Here is a 20,231-nt window from a genome sequence, read left to right as displayed (position 1 = left end):
TCTGCCCACTCAATTTCACAACACTCAGGCTTTTCAGAAAGTATGGTGGTTTGTTAGCATGCTCAAAGTGTACTAGTACGTACTCCTGTATGTGACTTTTCTTAAACATGGTGCTAATGGCGGGCTAATTCCTCCACAACCTATGCCGATAAAAGGACTGACTTAAAGTTCACCTAACGTATTTTCTACTTCTTTTGCCTTCATCCGTGTGCTCTTCAGTTCGTCTGAAAGCTAGGTAAAGTTAACAGTATACGTGTAAGAAAACCAATCTTCACTGCCGCTAATTTCTGCTTTGAAGGTGGCGGTTACAGCATGTTAGTTAGCCTATTGTCCCTCTGATTGAACACGCCAAGGTCGAACGCTCATTACTTGGACAAAATTCAATTAGGTCTTATTTTTCTAATTAAACTCTGTTGTCCTTAATTTCTGGTTGAAGATTAGATTTCGCCTGAAGAATGTCCAGCAAAACTGTCGCCTTGAATCAATTAGACCTAGGAAATCGATAATGTGTTTCTGACAAAAAAAAGGTCGGTAGGTTCTTCTTTTTTTATGCTTTTACACTGTTACAATTATGCAGAGTGTCATCATAAAGAGGACCTATGCATCACGTTAGGTTTGGTGGTTCTGTTTATAATCCTATCACTTTTTCTATTGCGACAGACTGATGAGAACATGTTGGAAAACGATTCTACAACGTTTTCACGCAAGATTTTTTTTCTCCTAGTAATTATATCCTGTTTTGTCAGATCTCGAAATGACTGGTTCTTTATGACGTCAGAGCCCTTTGAAATTCAGCTGTCATCAGTTCGATGAACTGAAGTGAGCAGAAGAACAGAAGCAACAACAAAAAAACAAATTACAACCTGCTTTGTCAGAAGTAACAAGGTTTAGCTTTCAAGGACGTCTCAGTTCAGTTGAGCCATCAGTTGGACGGACTCAACCGAGCAGCCTCACTTGAGAACCCAGTCTTGCATGTGTTGGGGACAGTACCTGGGTACCCTACAGGTGAGCTAGGTATAGCATTCAAATTGGAGCATGCCAAAATGTTGTCTTTTTGCAAATTTTGTCTAACATGATTGTGACAAAATTACAGCATGTAGATCAGTCTGTATCTCTTCTAAGCATTTCATTCTTACCGCGTGTGCCTTTGGTTGTCCTTAGTCTGTAAAAGCGGGCATGCAGCCTTGGACTGAGGATGAAGCACGGATAGCGCAATGCCGGCTTGCCAAGGCGCTGTTTGGCCTCCATTGCAGGATCCCTTCGGCTGTTTTCTTTAGCTACCATTTTCTTAGTTCATTTTTTTCTATTTTGTCTTATAACGGCCAGAGGGAGCAGCCTCCATAGCAGACTCTCTGGGCCTTTTTTTGTGTGCTTCTAATACACTTTTTGCTGATGACTTCTTTTTGTACTGGGTCGTTTGTGCAGTTAGCCCGTAACCATTAGGCCTAAGGCCCAGAGAGCCTAGCCTCCAACCAGCCCCAATGGATTGCAAAGACCGTATCCAACTGGAAGAAGGAACTTGCAAAACGTACTTCTTCTGCCAGTTTGATACGGTCTTCGCAACCTATAGATCTGCTTGGAGATTACAGAGAGCCTGCTATGGAGGCTAGCAATGGAGGCTAGGCGCAGTTTCTCTTCTAAGCATTTCATTCTAATTACCGTGTGACTTGATTTAACGCAGAAGAACAGCTCGATTTCGTCTTGTACAACGCTCCTGGACACCATGCCTGACTGCCGAGTTCTCTGGGTCGCGTTTCTGGTTTGCCACGCAGCATCACTCGTTACATCTGCACCTTCAGGAGTAAGTAGTCATTATTCTATGATATTCATATATAGAACTATATGTGGCGTCACGTGGCGCAGTGATAGAGTGTTTGGCCCAGAACCCAGAGGTCCTGGGTTCAAATCCGGGGTCCCCTGGTTTGTCTCGTTGACGTTTTGCCCTTGGGAAAGGCACGTTGACGACTTTCCCCACTTCACTCAGGAGAAAATGAGCATCGGTTAGGGGCGCTCCTCGGAAAGGACGTTAAATGGAAGTCCCGTGTTTGAGGAGAGCCACACCTCGAGCACGTAAAAGAACCCAACACGCTAATAAAAAAAAGAGTAGTGGTCCTTCCCGGTGTGAGTGGATCAAATTATCTGTCTGGATATACCGCTTGTACTGTTCAGTACAAACCTGATGTGTTACGCCATATGGCGGTTTACCGGGTATGAAAGTCTTGCGTACAAAACAGTCGTGTTGCGAGCTTTACCGGGTATACGGAACAAAACTGTAACAAAGACTATTGTATAAGATACAACGCATGGTAACTACTCCGATCTACTTGACAACAATTGTAGACAACTTTTTAATCTGCTCTAGGTCCTAGACGAGTACACTTAGTCTAATATATGAGGAACGTTCATAGTTACAAATGTATGCTTAACAATTTGTCGTGTGTGGATGGTTTGGGATTGCTTTTACAGTTGAGTGTGTAAAAAAATATTGATGTTTTTTTTTACATGCGCGATTTGCACAAGTTTTCTTTGCTGTCCTCTTCATTTGCATAGTTCTTTTTTTGTAATTTGTGGAAACGCTGGAAATATCCAAGCTTGTTTTTCCATATTCGCACCTACCATGACGTCATCGGTCTGTTAGTAATTAACAACTTCAAAGCTTTAGAATTCAGATAATTGGGAAAAGATACAGTTCCATAGAAACCAACCAACCAACCAACCAACCAACCAACCAGCAAACAAACACTAGAGCAATCTTGCACCTGTGATGTGAAGTAATTCTATTGCCACAGATTTCCTTATGTTACATGTCAATGGCCTGTCAATGACTTTGTGTGGGTGATTGCATTAGCTATAGGTTCTGCCGATGTAAACTGCGAAAGCCTCTATCTAACTGGACCCGCGGCGCGTTAGCGGCCTCGCTGTGGCAGGGTGATTTGACAGCTCGCTCAACGAGTTTCATCGATAAAAAAACGAATCTTTTTAATCTTTTTTGTGTTTTGTTGTCTTTTTAGTCATACTTTTGCGTTTTGCATGTCATAATGAATGAAAGACCTTTATTGTACATCTATGCTTAAACAAGCTAAGTACAGGTCATGGTGATAAGCAAAGGAATACATGCAGTGGTGATAATATAACGTAATAGAAGGTAATATCTTACTACGTCTAATAGGACTAAGCTATACTTGTCTATTATTTACAAGTTCGACTTCTTCTCGCTTCGTATAAGGCAATTGTAGATGTATGTGGATATGGAACTTGTAATACATGGTTTGTTCAGTTCCATAATGAATAGGACTTTTTCAGTGCTGTTTACCTATCTAAAACTAGGGAACTTATCTTGTATATAATTATAAAGGATATTTCTCAATAAAGCCAAAGGTAAGGCAAATCCAATTTAGGACGCAGCAGGGTCGCCAACGTACCGCGGGTCCAGTGAGATTGGGCTATATGTCGTTTGTACTAACAATTCGAACGATCTGGAAAGCTATAAAGTCAATTTGTTTTAACGAATATATTTCAGGAAGTTTTTGTAATACGCTTTCTAAGAGAGTAGGACTTGTAATTTCCCATTGCAAGCAGTGCTCTTGTAAGCGATTTGCCCGAAGCCATCAATTTCCAAATGCAATACAATAAATATCATATCATAACACTGATCACCTTGTAATAGCACTAATGCTTGTGAGTGTGTGTTTGTTTGTGTGTGTTTGTGTTTGTGTGTGTGTGTGCGTGCATGTTTGTGTGTGTGTGCGCGTGAGAGAGGGGAGAGCGAGTGCGTGTGTGTGTGAGAAAGAGAGAGAGAAGGAGAGAGAGAGAGAGAGAGAGAGCCTGTGCGCGTGTGTGTACGTGCGTGTGTACGTATCGTACGGCCTCCTCATCAAACCATCTTAATCATCTTTTGCTAGAACGACATTGCCTCACAAACCTCCCACGCGAGCCTAAAGAAGGAGGTGAACCAACTGGAGGCCAGCTACAAGAAATGTGAGAAGTCGTTGATGGAAGCAAACAATATGCTGGAACAGGTGACCAATGAGGTGCAAGTTGACGGAACCAATAAGGCGCAAGTTGACGGAACCAATGAGGTGCAAGCTGACTGGGCACTTGAAGAAGAACTCGAACAGATGGGCGTTTCCAGTGAGTTCAAAATTCTTCGCCTTTGACGGTTCTGGAAAATCATTTTGAAACAGCTGATGACGATTATCCCTTAGTCTTAGATGTTTTTAATAAAAAATAACAATAAAAATTCACCAAAAGTCGTAATTTCAAAATATAAACGTAGCCTCACATAATCCTTGATGTATTACTATCATGTACATTCCTGCAAAGTAATATTGATAAACATCGAAGTACAAGCCAAGGAGAGCCTTTTTTCTAAAACTGGGCGTGGCCCTATAACTCTTGATGACGTAATCATGACGTCATACTAATTTGCATAAATTATCACTTTGCTATAAGGTACTACCTGAAAAAATTTAAGGTTGAGGAAGGTTTATAAAGGGTTTTTTCAATAACACCCCAAAACTCCTCAGCCACCCTTCAGCTGTACCTTAAATGACAAACCATTTAAAGGGTAAGAAAACTTTAAGATGATTCTATTGCTTTATATAACAGTTAATGTTATCTTACCATTTCCATGTGCTATTGTAAAGACGTCCTGCATGGTGCATGTTTATCTATTTACTCATTTACTGAATAAAGTTGTTTTTTATGGGAAAAAAACAACAACATAAGATCCCAGTCCTATCCTTAGTCACTGACGAAAGACAGCGGAAGCTGTCTGAAAGATCTGACTGTTTCAAAACATTATCCAGTTATTAGTTGCTTGAGTATCTATTTTTGGTGTATCTTATTACCTGGATGTCTAACCTTCATCAACGTAACATAAGATCCCGTTTGCGTGTCCTCCAGACCCCTACGCCACCTCTGCAGGTTCATGCGTTGACGATGATTTGGCGGGGAGACTCCTGTCGGCCATATCGGACGTACAGAGGACTGTCAACGGGTTGAGGAGCGGAACTAGCTACCACGGTATGACGGATACACCCCGTGTATTAACTTGTATAAAACCCTGATCGTTCGGTACAACGGGAAATCTAAAACACACCCGTTGTCGTCTGATGTTTTTATATAGATTCATATAGATCACAAAAATGTACCAACCTGAATGAGTTTGGCTGGTTCTACTGTGAATTCCACCCTTCGCCTTTTCCTTGCACATACCTGTCGTGGTAGATTAATTTTCCACCTCGACCTCCATCACTTTTTATTTGAAGCTGGAAATTTTGCCATGCTCAAATCTCGCTTTCCCTACGTATGCCTTTTGAATCACAGCTCTGGCCCACTTTCCACTTGTTCTTTTAACTGTAGTACTACATATCGCAGTCTACTTACCTAATGCCCAGTTTACACTGTCTTGTTCTTTTGAGTGTAGTACTACACATCGTAGTCTACTTCTTTAATTGACTACAGCTTTTTTCTGGGTGTAAATGTAGATGAAGCGTAGTCTACCACAGACACACACACACATGTCTGTGTCAACTTTCACAGCGAAACACGCCCACTGTGTTGACCGTGACATAAAGACAGATCGACAGAGACACACACACACGAACGCTGTGCAAAACATAACCTTCTCGGCGAAGGTAATATACGTCTACATGTGTCAACTTCCACAGCGCGCAACCTGGCCGAACACAAGCACGCCCGCCAGTACCGGACGAAGTACCGTTCCGAGGCCGGGCTCGCGGTGGACGGAAACGTCCACCCCGACTACCACCAGGGCAGCTGTTCGTACACCAACGCCGGTCCCGACGTCTGGTGGTATGTAGACCTGGAGGAAAGCTACGCCATTGGAGAGGTAAAAGTCTACAACAATGACCGTTACCCGGAGATGATCAACCCATTCAACATCATGGTCGGTAACAGCAGGTAGGTTAACGACATAATGAACTTTATTTGCTTTCTGCCAACAATTGGCTCTTGCAATGTACACAAAATAAAATAGATAATCACAACTGATCAACATTAACATCACAGTAAATAAATAAACGAACGTAAAGCATGAAACACAAATTCAACACAGTACAAAATACAGAATAACAGATGAGCAAAATGAAATAACACTTGAAAAGTTGTTTTCATTACTAACAAAAATTAAAAGCTGTTACACCCAGTAAAATAATTGTAAATTAATTAATACTAAATCATAAAACCAAGGTCAAAATAACATAACATAATCAAATCAACAATAGAGTAATCGTGTCATAAAACATAAAGAGATTAAATGGACATGTCAGATTACTGTAATATCTAAACTGGGCTTTTTTGGTTTTCTGGGACGGGGGATCATTGCCCCCCCCCCTCATTACTTCCAAACGGTATGGTGTATGATCACCAAATTTGTAGGGGGTGATGTACATCTTAATCACTCCTGTAATTTTGGCGTTGTTATGACGTAATACGCAAAGAGAGACTGGTAGGGTTCAAGGTAAGATACAGAATTTATTTCTAACGCGCATATGTGCGTGCGTGTGTGTTTGTATGTGTATTTGCGTGTGTGGTATGTATATGTATGTATGTATGATTGCGTGTGTGCGTGAGCGTGTGTGTGTGTGTGTGTGTGTGTGTGTGTGTGTGTGTGTGTGTGTGTGTGTGTGTGTGTGTGTGTATGCTTGTGTGAATGCCATAATAAGCGCTATGTGAAGATGATAAAATGACTACAGTTTAGGACTCAAAGCTTCTCATTCTTGCTTTCGCGATCCGAATATTTGCAGTGACGTCGGGGAGATGTCTCAGTGCGGTGGAAACTTTGGCGCGGACTACGAAGACACGCTGACGTGGGTCATAGACTGTGGCGGGACGCCCGGCCGTTACGTCATGGTGCTCCTGCCCGGACCCAACCGGTCCCTCATGATGTGCGAGGTCAGGGTTTACGAGTGTAAGAGGCTTCTCCTTCATTTGAACATTTCGAACAGTACAGGTATTTCCTACCTCCTTCAAGAGAGGAAGGGTGTACGAATGTAAAAGACTTTTCCTTCATTTGAATAATCAGAACGGTACAGATATTTCCTACCTCCTTCAACTTAGAGGAAGTAAGCGTTAGTAAGATCCGGTCAATTAACAGACTGAACAGTATGTTCTGTACAACTGAGAGGTATCACTCAAGCGCAATACCATGCATGCTACGGTTGCTGAAACTGTGAAATCATCTATCGTTCATTTCACCTCACTTAGTGGTTGTTGTACGGTCGAAAATACACCATACAGTCTCTTGTCCTGGCGTATTGTGCTCGGAGTCCTCTGCCTGAGGTTAAACATGTAATGATAAAGAAGAAGAAGAAGAAACGTTAAAAATAGGTTGAGTGTTGTGATATATATACATGTTTACATCAAGTAGCTACTTTAGGAATTAAACACAGTATGCTTGAAACCGCTGTTCGGTTGACATAAGAGAAAGAAAAAGTAAACAGTGTTTTTCTTTGATATCTTTTACAGATACGGGCCCGGACTAGGAATGAACAACGATGTAATCCGGAAGGTAGTCCGGAATGGTCCAAATGAACAAGGATCAGACGGAATATAGTTTTAAGTTGTAGAACGATCATCCAGGCATGATTTTTAAACATAATTGTGAACCCTCTTGGGGAGATTTATATCTTCACGGACACTTGTCGTTGAACTTGTTTGTAAACGCTATGGGATAACTATCTTCGCGAGTGCTTGATATTTCTTTCTTGGTGCTGGGTGGTGCACGTGTGATGATTTTGACCCTTCGTTTATGAAATATAATGTACTAACGTTACATGGGTGCATGTAGTCGTGAGAGTCCTGGCAGCACTTTTGTAGAACAACCAAACGACAGGCTATTCAAGCAAAAATAACTTCCTACAAGTGAATTCTAATCTTTTTGTACATCTTCATGTAGTTGTTTGTTTGTTTGCTCGTTTGTAAGTTGGACTAGTTTGGAGGAAGAAATTATTACATTTTTTGCTTGCGTTGTTGAGTGCTTTTCCGAATTGTCATAAGGTATATCTACGTTGGATTTTCCACAGAGAATTTGAGAGCCTTTAAATACTACGCACTTATCGGTGATCGCGAGTGTTTGTTCAGTTTGTGTAGGCAATATGTTTGAAATAAAACGTGCTCAGAGTAGCCCATTGCTGTTTTCTGGTATGCTGTTTGTGTACCTTACCTTAGCACCATAGTTCCTCCCGTTCCTTTGTATACACACGCGTATCATTCTTGAAGTCTTTATTCATAATACCACTTAGCAGAATTGTTGTGTCTGAATTATGCTGGAAAAGATACACTAAAATAATCTCCAAGCTGATCTATAGGTTGTGAAGACCATATCCAACTGGCTCTTCTGCCAGTTGGATACGGTCTTCGCAACCTGACGTTATAGATCTACTTGGAGATCAAAAATACGGTACATGATCTATTAAAGCCCTGCTCAGATGACGATCATTTAGATTATCTAAACATGTTAAATTGTCGATAACATTTAAAGGACAAACACATAGGGATTTTGTTTTGTTACTTAGAGAATATCTTCCGGACTTAGTGTGCTTATCTAATCCAACTGCTACTGAAGATTTCTGGCGGATCAATTCCTTACAGATAGGCGGAAGGAAAGGGCACCGAGCTAGCTAGGTCAAGGGTGGGGATGGAGGTCACTTGTTAAAAACAATGGAATCCCATTTTGTTTTTAATTCGCATATCATGAGCAAATCTGGATGTGGAATTTGCATCTATAGGTTTCTTCATTCAGTGAAGTGCGCATTGCTAACGTTACATGCATAAGCGTTTTCTGATCAATATACGGACCGTACAACAGCGACCTCTATTAAGTCTTAGCATTACTGCAGTCTTACCTGCCAACAACTGCAATACTAATAATACATGATAGACGTCGCTGTGAGACCGTTCGCGGACAGTACGCCCTTTCCATAGCTTGTAGCATAGTTAGTGATCACTCAAGACTTATTCGTACCCTATTCGACGAGATTGGATATAAGTTGATGTATTTTTAATCAGTGCCGAGTGCCAACTGCCAAACGTTGAATAACACTGACGCCTGTGTTCCTGCAATACTTAAAGTACACGCTAGCCGTCGCTGTGAGACCGTGGGGAAGTTCGAATGGAATCCGCGGAATAGAATGCGCGACTAACGTTACGCGGTTTCAACGCGCCAGCTGATGATCTGTTGCGCCAGGTGATATGAACTGGGCATAATTTAGCCGGCATTGGCAGCGTTACACAGCAGATATTCCTCGCAGTTATGCGCGATCTAGCCAAGGAGAGGGGCAGGAAGGCTCGTAGCAGGAGTAGAAGCATGTGCAGGGCAAAGGCGGTTGGGGCCGAGGGGAGAGAGCACGCACCGAGGCGCGGCGAGAAACAGGCGGGAGAGGACGCTCAGGACACCGCCAACGAACACAACATCTGCTGCTCACCTAAGGTACCAAATCCAGTAGTTTTTGCACTAGCGTTGTATCCCGGGGGATATAAGATTTGTCCAGAAAATGAGGCCTGAAAAAAACTATGAAAGGAAAGTCTAGTGTTACTTGACTTACTTGAGGTTCACCTGAGCCCACCTCCGTCAAATGATAGAAATGCAAAATAAAAACATAAACATTTAACTGACGGGAGCCGCTCTCTCATTGGCCGAACCGCTAATTGCCATTCTATCATTGGCTGAACTGCTATAAACGGTTTTGGACAGTCAGCGGATCGGTCCATAGAGTTAGGATAGCTATTAAAGTTCTCCCAGGACAGTTACTAGTATGTAGTATGTATATGCCTCTCTCAATTTATGATGGTTAAAAAGATACAAACCTACTAGTGTCTTTATGACAAAAAAAATCAAAATCATGGCATAACTCAAGCCAGTGTAGGTTGTAGATAGACAAAATAGCTTATCTCCGACCGTTCTATCAAACTTGTGTTGATACCTTTTGCACCTGTCGTGAAATTACTTGGAAAAATGTTGTTTGTTTTTGTTTACAGGGCTGTCGTCATGACAACAGCAAGGAAGTGACGGACTTGGCTTCTGCAGTGAAAGTTGTATGCTCCTTCAAGACTTGTAAGGAAGGTGTCTTCATGCACGAGGACTGCTTCTTGGCTTGGGAGGACGACATCATCAAGAACCTGCAGGTAATGTTTGTTTGTTTGTTTGTTTGTATTGCATACCCAGTAAACCACCTCATGGCATAACAAAACAGTACAAGCTGCATATAGAAACAAATTCATTTCATCCACTTACCCCTGCTATGTTTGATAAGTGTGATGGGCTCTTAAACGCCTTGTGGTGTGCTCTCCGCAAATGAGGGAATAAATTTTTTTACGTCCTATCCGAGGCACGTCCCTAACCGAAGTTAGGTACATGTACTCATTTTCACTTGACTGAAGTGAGGAAATACATGTGTGAACTGCCTTTCCCAAGGCACAACGTTAACGAGCATGTCAGGGGATTTGAACCCAGGACACCTGGACATCTGAGTTCTGGGACTGCCATTACCCTTTATGTGATGTCTATTTAGATTCAGACTTGTATCATTTTTTCTGACTGTGTGTTGTTTATCTATCTATCCCAGAGTCACTTCTGCCCTCAGAAGCTGGGCCGGCTCTAGAGTTCGTCTTCACCTTATGTACCTATCAATTCATAGTCTTAGGTGTAAAAGTCTAAAAATCTCGTCCAGTCACCAAGAAAAGGTAGTGGACGCTACATGTCAGCGTTACAGTGCTCCTTCAGGACCTGAAATGGCCGTCACTCCAGACAAGACGTCATGACGCACGTCTAGTGATGATGTACAAGATCACAAACGGTCTTGTTGCTATCCCGCCCACTCGTCTCACCCCAGCACACGCACGTACCCGTGCCAACCACGCTCATAAGTACAGAACCCTTCAACCCAAGTGTGACACTGCGAAATTCGCCTACTTTGCAAGGACAATACCTGAGTGGAACAACCTCTCCGCCCACGTAGTAGACAGCCCCTCACTGGGAACCTTCAAGAGCAGGCTGCTGTCGTCACACCCGTAGCCCGGACACTGCAACTGTGCCTCACCCCGTCTGTGCGATACCCCTAATAGGGGGTTTACAGACTATTGAACTAGAACTAGAACATGTACCTGAAACATTTGACCATTTTCAAACTTTATCCAGTTGCTTGAATAACTGTTTTTCTGCAAATTTGCTGATCATGTTTTTTTTTCTATCTTAGAGCCACTTCCGCCCCCAGCAGCTTGGCCGGCTGCAGTCCTGGTCGGTGCAACAGCTGCGGAGAGACCTGTGGACCAGGCGGGTCAACGACGTCACCTACAAGGTAGTCACAGTTTGGTACATTCACAAACATAATTCCACCAGGGTACATATTCCGCCAACCTGAAAAGATACATCCAAACAGATCTCCAACTCAACGTCACCCAGTATAATGCACTACAGTATATCTAAACTGTGCATACCTGGGGGTGCTGCACTAGAGAAAGTGGCAGATTTATGTAACCCGGCGGATTAATGTTAATTGAGGTTGGGAGTTTGAATCCTGGGTCGCAGTCCTTAGGACGGGAAATAAGCCATGGTTCGCTGTTCATAATGTGGTTGTCAAAAAGACCTAGTTGAATTTCTCTAACAATGCATAGGGTGTGTCTTTTCCGTCACCACCAGCAGAAGAATAGCACTCCAGTGAGCTAAACTGGTTCAAGATGATATCATTTTCTTTCTTTCATTCCCAAGATCTGCATCTGCAGGTGCGGGGGGTACCTGAAGAAGGACGAGGACTGGAGCGCTGAGAAGGACGCAGAGAAACTACGGTAATGCACACATGATGACGTGGTACCGTATCATATGACGGAATTGTTATCGCGGCTCGAGGTCACATGACAACTGTGCGAGAACTCACGAGAAAAAACGAGAGCTGTGAGTGAATTCGGGCCTCAGAGCTTGACACGGACAATGGACAAATTTGAACCACACACAAGCTGGTTTTGCCATGGGGCGGACTTTATTCACAAGATGTCACAATGTTTGTGTAAGCTGGGCCTGAGCCTGACCCTGGAATCAAACTTCGACTCACAGATCCACGGATTTAGATCCCAATGGCCAAGCATCCGGGTTGCGTTGCCTCTTGCACCAATTGATGCTTGGTATTAGAAGTCATTGGATTAACTTTTTTCTTCCTTCCACTATAATAATTGTTTCTTTTTGGTGTGATTGTAAAGCTGTTGATGCCATTATTGTAGACATGACGCTGATGATATAGCAGATAAGAAGAAGAAGAAGAAGAAGAAGAAGGGAGACAAGCCAGGTATTCTCTGGGCCAAGAAGTCATGTCACAAGTTCACAGACATTGCCTCAACAAAACCATTTAAGAAGAATGCTATGAAGACAAGATACCTGACGGTAATAAGATATGGCCAATGACTAAGGACATATTATACAGACTGAAAGATATTATTTTTTAAGATATCAGTAGGTAGCCTATTTAAGGCTGTTGGGGCAGTTGTCTGTTATCCACTGTGTCTAGGGCACGGACATTGCCCGATCAAGATGATTTAAGAAAACAGCTGTGAAGACAAGGTACCTGACGGTAAGACATAGTCTGAATAACTATGCACGTAAATAGTCTGTGTAAGATCATATCAATTTTCTTAACGTAAAGGTATATATATCTAGGTAGAGAATGGCAGTCCCATAGCCTTATTGAGGCAATAAGGTGGATTGTTTATCATATCCACTGTCTAGAGTATGGTTTTGGGAGGCAGAGTCCATCCCTCTACTTCCACTGCCTTTTATCTCCCCAACCAAAGTCAGGTACCCCCTTTTTACACCTGGGTGGAGTGAGGAAAGTCATGTTAAGTGCCTTTCCCAAGAACACACCACCAGTGGTATGTCAGGGGATTTGTACCCAAGACCTCTTGTTCTGGGCCAAACACCCTAACCATTATGCGAACACGACACCACTAAATGTCTGTAGAAACTAATTTTTGAGAAATATAGAATTAGCGATATGGAACAGATAGTTGTGGAGTAACTTTGAAAACAACATTGGAAGCTACAAGTGACTCTTTTGCTGGACCTCTACCCTCGTTGTTGGTTGGTTTGGTCTGAGTGCACGGCTTCATCCAATTCACCGGCTGTTTCATTTTCTTTAATTTTTTCATACAGGAGTCTAAGATTCAGGTTATCCCGAATCCTTCCCAGGGTGCCATAGGAGGTCATGGATCAGGGGAACCAAGTGTCAAGGTCACCTCTGATGGAACAGGTGAAAACTTGAAAACTTTTCTTGTCATATTAAAATTTGCACAGTACAGTAAGTCAATCAGCTGTGTAACAACAAGCTTATGTTAGCTGTCAGATGATTTTTTTCTCTTTACCATTGATGTTTTTTTTTAACATCCCGAATTTGTATCACAAAGGTTTTTATGTAGTGCACTATAGCTGTGAATTGTGAAAAAGTTTTATTCTGTTTGCTACATTAGGTAAAAGCAACCCTGAAAGAGGTCGGCCAGAAACCAGAAGTGTGACAAATAATGGGACTTACATCCGATCTCCTAGCAACAATGCAGCCACACCTAGCAACAAGAGAGCCTCACCCGACGACACACCCATCTCAGAAAGCCATGACGACAAGGACATTCCGATGCCCCTGGCACTCACGGCAGCCTATTGGTGGATCAACTTTGGGTGGCTAACATACCTCGACTACACCCTGTACGCAAACGACAAGCAAAGCTCCGCGGATGCGCGCACACAGGGTCTCGTGATGTGCAAGTCTGTGAACGATGTCGAGAAGGCGTTAGGTTGTTGTGGTCTCACAGCCGTGTCTGAGAGGATGGGGGAGTGGTGGCAGGAGGTGGGGTGGGACCAATTCAAGAGTTTCATGGAACATCAGTGAGAAAAAGAGTCTCAGTGCTGTCACCAGAATGGCACCAGATTTGTATTTTGTTATGGGCTTAGAAAGCAGGGAAAAGGTTAAAACAGCAAAGAAAAAAGCCATAAATTATGTTAAATTGTGTTACTATCTATTAATGGCAGTGCCAAAAATGTTTTTCCTTGCTAATCAGAAACAGGAGGTGGGATGGGATCAGTTCAAGAGTTTCATGGAACATCGGTAGGAAAACATCTGTGCTGGGTTTAAACAGCTTAAAGTATACTCCATCACATAGGATTTAAGCTATTATGTCATATTGTGTTATTGTTACCAAAGTGCCAACTTTAAAGTATACTCCATCACATAGAAAGCTATTATATCATTTTGTGTTATTGTTACCAAACTGCCAACATTAAAGTATACTCCATCACATAGAAAGCTATTATATCATTTTGTGTTATTGTTAAGCAAAGTGCCAGCGAAAGGAAATTTCCTCAATCCTTCACAAAGAGCAATGGTTTATGACGTCACAGAAAGGCTAGTATGGCTAAGAGTCCTTTCTGTGATGCCACGATCTGTTGCTAATTTGTCCCACCAAAGAGCTATGACAGTAAACAATGATACATGTATTGCATATTAGATATTTTCAGAAAAGGCCAACTTTTAAAAAGATACTGGCATTTAACTCTATTGATGGCAATGCCCAAAATATTTTACACTGTTGATTAGAAACAGCTTTGGTGGCAGGAAGTGGGATGGAATCAGTTCAAGAGTTTCATGGAACATCAGTGAGAAAATGACGGTGTTGGGTTAACCTTGAGCATGCTAAGGTAGCTGTTTGGCACCAGATTTGTATTTGTTACGGGCGTAGGCAGCAGGGAGAAGGTTAAAACAGCATAAAGAAGCCCACCAGATAGAAAAGGCTATCAGTTTGTGTTACTTTATCAATGTATTGATGGCAGTGCTCAAAATGTGTTGCTTTCTTGATTAGAAAAAGTTTTGACTTGTTTGAAATCTTATGACTGCAATCAGAAAGCAAAAGCAGAAGTAAAGAGAATTTTTTCCTCGAAGTTTAAGGTCATTTTTTTGGAAATGCTGCACAAAACCTACTCTTATTTGTGTTGTAAGATTTGTATGATGTCCTTGTGAAGATGACGGCTGTATTGAACATTTCTGTACTATCATTTGAGCTGCGAAGATAAGTTATGAGGAAGAACAGTTGTCGAGGCTTGTAATATCACTTATCAAAGATAAAAAAATGAAAACAGTATTGAAAATTGGTGAATGCAATGTTCTGTTTTGTTGTAATATCATAAACATACAGTTTGTTAATATATTATACATAACGTTATATGCAAGATCCTTGTGTTGAAAATAAAGAGAAATGTTTTACAACATAGTTGTTGTGGAGTTAATTTTTTCAATGTTCGATACCTTGTAGAATATGTGACTTTAAATTCCCAGCGTCTTTTGAAACTTACCATACAGTTCGCGGCCCCGCTTTGGAGGTGTCGCCAAAAACAAAGTGCAGCTGGTGATGACGTCATCATCAAGATGGCGGTCCCGGTACGAATTTTGCGCCAGAAAAACTTTATTTTCCAGTTCGCAGCGGCACTTAGCTTCGCACCGCGCATTGTACTCACTAACCAGGTAGGTTCGAGACTAAGATATTCATCTAAGCTCGTTTCATAGGATGCCAACCGCCTGTTTTGATGTGAAGTCGTGCTTTCGAAGTTAGCTTTCGGTCAAGGGGGAGGGGGGCGTGGCACCTAACTTTACTTTTCTTCTTTCAAACCTGTTTTGTTGGAAACTTATGTTATACCTAGGTGTGTACATCAGGATCACATGGCTGTGATGAGGTGAGTAAAGCCCAGGCAGCAGCCGAAGCCAGACAGAAGTACGGGAACCCGGAGCCGACCATCTTCAGTAAGATCCTGGATGGGTCCATACCAGCAGACATCATACATGAAGATGACAAGGTAAAAACAACAGTGATGACATTTTTTGTCATTTTTGTGTTGACAACCATGCACTGAATATGTGTGCATGACAAGTTCTCTAGATCTGCTTTTGAAAAATGTTATGATATAGAGGAAGGTGTGATCTTCCAAATACCGTAGATACTTTTGAATTTGTGCTGATTTATTTTGCAGTGGGGAGAAAATGAAATATTCATAGTTTTTTAGTCTGTGGTTGAAATAAGCATTTCTGCAGTGGTTTCAAGTTTGCGGTGAAGTGGTTACCATGGAAACGGTGAACATTAAACCACCAAGTGAGTGTTTTCCTCTGCAGTGCATTGCCTTCCGTGATGTGAGCCCGCAGGCACCAAAACACTTCCTGGTCATCCCTAGAGCACCCATCCCACAGCTGAGCATGGCACAGGACGACGACTCACAGGTTTGGGCTGTGTGTTTGTCTGTGTGTGTGTGTGTGTGTGTGTCAGTGTTGGTCCATGTGTGTGTGTGTGTGTTGCTGTAGGTGTGTGTGTATGTTTGTGTGTGTGTGTGTTCATGATTTGATCTATGTTTTTGATATGTGTGTGTGTATATGCTTCTGAATGTATTGGTTACTTGCAAAATTAATTGGAGTAATGAATTCATCACTGTGGCACCCTCATGTATTGCCCTATTATTAAGATGCAAAGATATTCACCATGCAGTGTTGCCACCTAGTGTCCATGTATGGTACTGCATGACACTTTCTGTATTTCCAGCTTCTTGGCCACCTACTGAACGTGGCAAGAAAGACAGCAGTGAAGGAAGGGCTGGACAATGGGTACAGAGTAGGTAAGTAGTGAAATTCTAAAAACGCAGAGTAATGTCAGGAACTGTTTATTCAACTCTGCAATTTCTGTAGTTGATTATTTCTGGCTGGTGAAGCAGACCATTTATATGAATAATGGAAAAGATGTAACCGTTGTTTTATCTGTAACTTTGTGTATGTTTATGGGAGTGACTAATGTGCCAGCAGAATGAAAATAGTGACATATTCATTCCTTATGATTCACTGTGATTGTCTACTAAATGGTAACATTTAACTAGTAAATGACTGACTAAAAAGTTATTTTTCACATCCAAAGAGTTACAGCAACAGTCAACATTTTGGCTCACTCACGTTTGGGACCACATTCTTCACACTGCACTTCACACATAGCTGCTGTATGAAGTAGAACCAGTCATTATTGCCCTGAAGAAGGTGACAGACGGTCACTGAAACGTCGGCTGTTGTCAGTCTTTAATTGTGGATAAAGAATTTCGTCATTCGGTTACAGTTACAGTAATGCTTCTTTTTCTCGTTCTCCTCTCAGTCATCAATGACGGCAAAGACGGGTCCCAGTCCGTGTACCACCTACACGTCCATGTCCTGGGCGGCAGACAGATGGGCTGGCCACCAGGCTAGGCTTCCGCTGTTACCATGGGAACCCAAGGTTGACAGGGTCTTGCTGCAAGACTGTAAAATTGTAAAGTTTATAACACATCATTGATGGGGGTAATGTTGGTGACATTACACAGGTATGGGGTAATGTATTGTAAACCGATGAATGTTAGACATCCAGGTAGTAAGATATGCAAGATAACAGTTACTGCAGCCACATTTTTCAAATCTATCCAGTTGCTTGCCAATGGGTAACCGTTGTCTTGAATGATATATTGTAAGATACAGTCAAACCTGTACAAGTGACCACCACTACAAAAAGACCAACTGGCCAATACAGTGATCACTTTTTGGTGGTCCCTTAGAAATGTTTCCCATTGACACAAGTCCTGTCTATAGTGACCACCTGTCCACATAGACCATATTTTATCGCTCCTGAGTGGTCTTCTTGGGCAGGTTTGGCTGTATGTTGACTTGTAAGATGAGGATCATCTCGTAGTGTGACTCTGTTAGATCATCCATGACTTCCATCATCTAAATCATTCTTACATATTTGCCAGTCAAATATGTGCTCTTTGTATTAGTGAGGACTTATATGTATGTCTGTGTACACCTGAAAAGCTCACCTGTGTTTGGACAGGTCTGTGTTTGTAAAGGATGATTTCAGATTAGCTTGCAGTCAGCCAAGCAGATGTGGAGGGGCTAGACTGCAGTGTCAAACTTCTTTGTTAATGATACTGTGCTCTTGTACATTTCAAACAAAGAGGAGTCAGAGAAAGGTTGCTACTTATATCTGCTTGGAGATTATATTGCCTGTAAACTATGCATGTAACAGTTGGTGTATTTCTTGTGTCTTGGGTTCCAATGAATTCCCAGACTTCTTTGGTGACAAAGACAGGAAGTTCGATCAATTCATTTGCAGATTGTGTTGTGTGGATTGAGTAACCATTGTCTACAACAAGAAACTCAATACAAAACTTACTCAAGCCACTGAATAAATTTTAACTTTTGTAAATGGTCAGATGTTTCAGACAGCATCCGCTATCTTTTGTCGCAATCCACAGCAAAAAGATTAGGTACATATTGTCCCTGGGTGGTTCCAGAAAATCGTGTATAGTCTGTTTGTGTTACAAACATGTTTGTGCCAGCCTCCTTTGCAGACCACACTTTGAAAGTTTGCAAAGGCCGCTGTGTTTGTGGTCTGCCAGCAGGAGACATGGAGGCCTTAGATACTATGTATTTTGTCTGATCTTATGTCAAACAGAATTTTCTATACAATACCTGTATCAAGTGTCGGAAAAGATCTGACTCTATCATCAGTAGATTTTACGGTCACTGCCCAAGAATATGCGGAACTAAGCCAGTTTAAGTCGCTATCAAATAAATCTTCATGGCTGTTATCAGGTGTGGTGTGTGGTGTATGATTGAGTGGGTTGGTTTTCTTCTGTTGATATTGGATTTCTGACCTCTAAAAGGTGAAGAATTTAGGTCACCCTGTTAAGGGTGATGTTTCACATTTTGCAGCTATCAAAGGAGGCCAAAAGATCTTAGAGAGGGCTAGAACAGCAATTTGTAGACTAGAAAGACTAGAAATAGAGCTGGTATCAATGCAGATCTTACGTACTTTGCATACTGGCCAAATACTAGTGCAATTTTCAAAGAGTCTATTATTTCCAGCAATGGACGAATGAGTCAGAATCACTGCAACATACAAAATATAATAAAGATCCATCAATAACTTCTTGAGTTATGTTGTTCACAAAGCAGATGCACACACACAAAACACACATAACCTTGGAGAAGGTAAAAGGGACAAACACCACATCTACTTGGAGGTCCAGTAGTGGGGGAGCACTAAAGCCTCAGGAAACTGCCAATTTTCCATGTCATTTGTTTACAAGAAAAGAGCTGTTAGGACACAATAGCCTTTCCTTAATCCCATCAATTTATGCAAAGCCATGAATGGTCCCCTGCTATTTGCCAACTACCTGGCAATTGGGTGCTAATTAGTGCTAATTAACCAATTGGCATGTAAGATAAACAGAAAGGAGCAATTGTTGACAACAAGAGAAACAAGTTTATCTCAACAGTCAACAGTAGGCTGTGTACCAATTCTGGAGGGGGGCAGCTTTGTCATGGATACAACTTTGAAAAGTAGAAAGCATTTATGCCGAAAATCCTATGGCTTAATCTAATGACTTTGCATGTTGTATTCAGGATTTATGGAAGAGCTTGTTAAATCCATACCGTTACTTTGCTTTTTTCAACAGCGATTCAGACTTTTAACTGTACATTCTTATTTTGGTATAGTGACTTGCCATGCAAGCTGGCCATTAAGGAATGAATTAACGGGACTTATTTTTTACTTGGCAAAAGCACCAAATAAATGACAGGAGAATCCTTTATTAGTGTTGCTGTCTCAAAACCTAAACAGCCGCTAAATATTGGCAGGGAAGGGACCATTGGAGGCGCACGTAAGCTAACAATCATAGATTCCAGGCATCTTAGTTTCCGCCAAGAATTCCTCGTGGCCTGTTTTCCTTTTGCGGCTCTTTCAACGTCCCGCAGAAACCATACCTGGAGGCACTGCCCATTGTACCTAATTTAGACACAACATAAAAGGCTGTTTACCAAAGGAAATCCTCCTATGTGGGCACAGACAACAATTTGGACCACCAGCAATATGAAGTGCTAAGAAACCACTGTGAGAAAAATAAACATTTGATGGCTATGTCTGATTTCATGATTTTTAGGTTCATTGCTTTTGCCAAGTTTGTTGTGAGTACTAGTAGGGCGATCTAGCAGAAGGTTACCTGAAATAGAAGTTTAATGTGGATTGTCACATTGTTTGGGTGTGTCTGAGAAGGCGCAAAATAGAGAATCACATAGAGGCTCATCTCAGAAGCAGAAATCTGACAAAATAGTTTTTGCCATCTTTGAAGTGTGATGACATTATATCAAAAATTTACCCAAGCAACATCTTACAAA

At 41.8% G+C, this 20,231-nt stretch overlaps 3 protein-coding genes across 3 annotated transcripts; all 3 read left to right on the top strand.

Annotated features, from left to right (window-relative positions):
• The first annotated feature begins 1,723 nt into the window (after positions 1-1,723).
• Positions 1,724-8,153, top strand: LOC136422234 (uncharacterized). The gene is made up of 6 exons (XM_066409879.1): positions 1,724-1,801; positions 3,903-4,131; positions 4,906-5,025; positions 5,673-5,925; positions 6,771-6,934; positions 7,492-8,153. Exons 1-6 carry the CDS (start codon positions 1,724-1,726, stop codon positions 7,506-7,508), a joined length of 861 nt encoding a protein of 286 aa, XP_066265976.1. The 3' UTR covers positions 7,509-8,153.
• Positions 8,154-9,145: 992 nt separating this feature from the next.
• On the top strand, positions 9,146-15,207 carry LOC136421922 (headcase protein-like). The gene is made up of 7 exons (XM_066409505.1): positions 9,146-9,454; positions 10,003-10,149; positions 11,220-11,321; positions 11,732-11,808; positions 12,238-12,397; positions 13,163-13,259; positions 13,477-15,207. Exons 1-7 carry the CDS (start codon positions 9,278-9,280, stop codon positions 13,890-13,892), a joined length of 1,176 nt encoding a protein of 391 aa, XP_066265602.1. The 5' UTR covers positions 9,146-9,277; the 3' UTR covers positions 13,893-15,207.
• A 178-nt stretch (positions 15,208-15,385) lies between these two features.
• LOC136421931 (adenosine 5'-monophosphoramidase HINT1-like) lies at positions 15,386-18,643 on the top strand. Its single transcript, XM_066409522.1, has 5 exons — positions 15,386-15,518; positions 15,695-15,847; positions 16,161-16,265; positions 16,582-16,654; positions 17,176-18,643. Exons 1-5 carry the CDS (start codon positions 15,423-15,425, stop codon positions 17,265-17,267), a joined length of 519 nt encoding a protein of 172 aa, XP_066265619.1. The 5' UTR covers positions 15,386-15,422; the 3' UTR covers positions 17,268-18,643.
• Positions 18,644-20,231: the final 1,588 nt, after the last annotated feature.

This window comes from Branchiostoma lanceolatum, chromosome 16 (assembly GCF_035083965.1).
Source record: "Branchiostoma lanceolatum isolate klBraLanc5 chromosome 16, klBraLanc5.hap2, whole genome shotgun sequence".
NCBI lineage: Eukaryota > Metazoa > Chordata > Leptocardii > Amphioxiformes > Branchiostomatidae > Branchiostoma > Branchiostoma lanceolatum.
The sequence above is the reverse complement of the archived record's forward strand: the minus strand, read 5'-3'. Positions and strand labels throughout refer to the sequence as shown.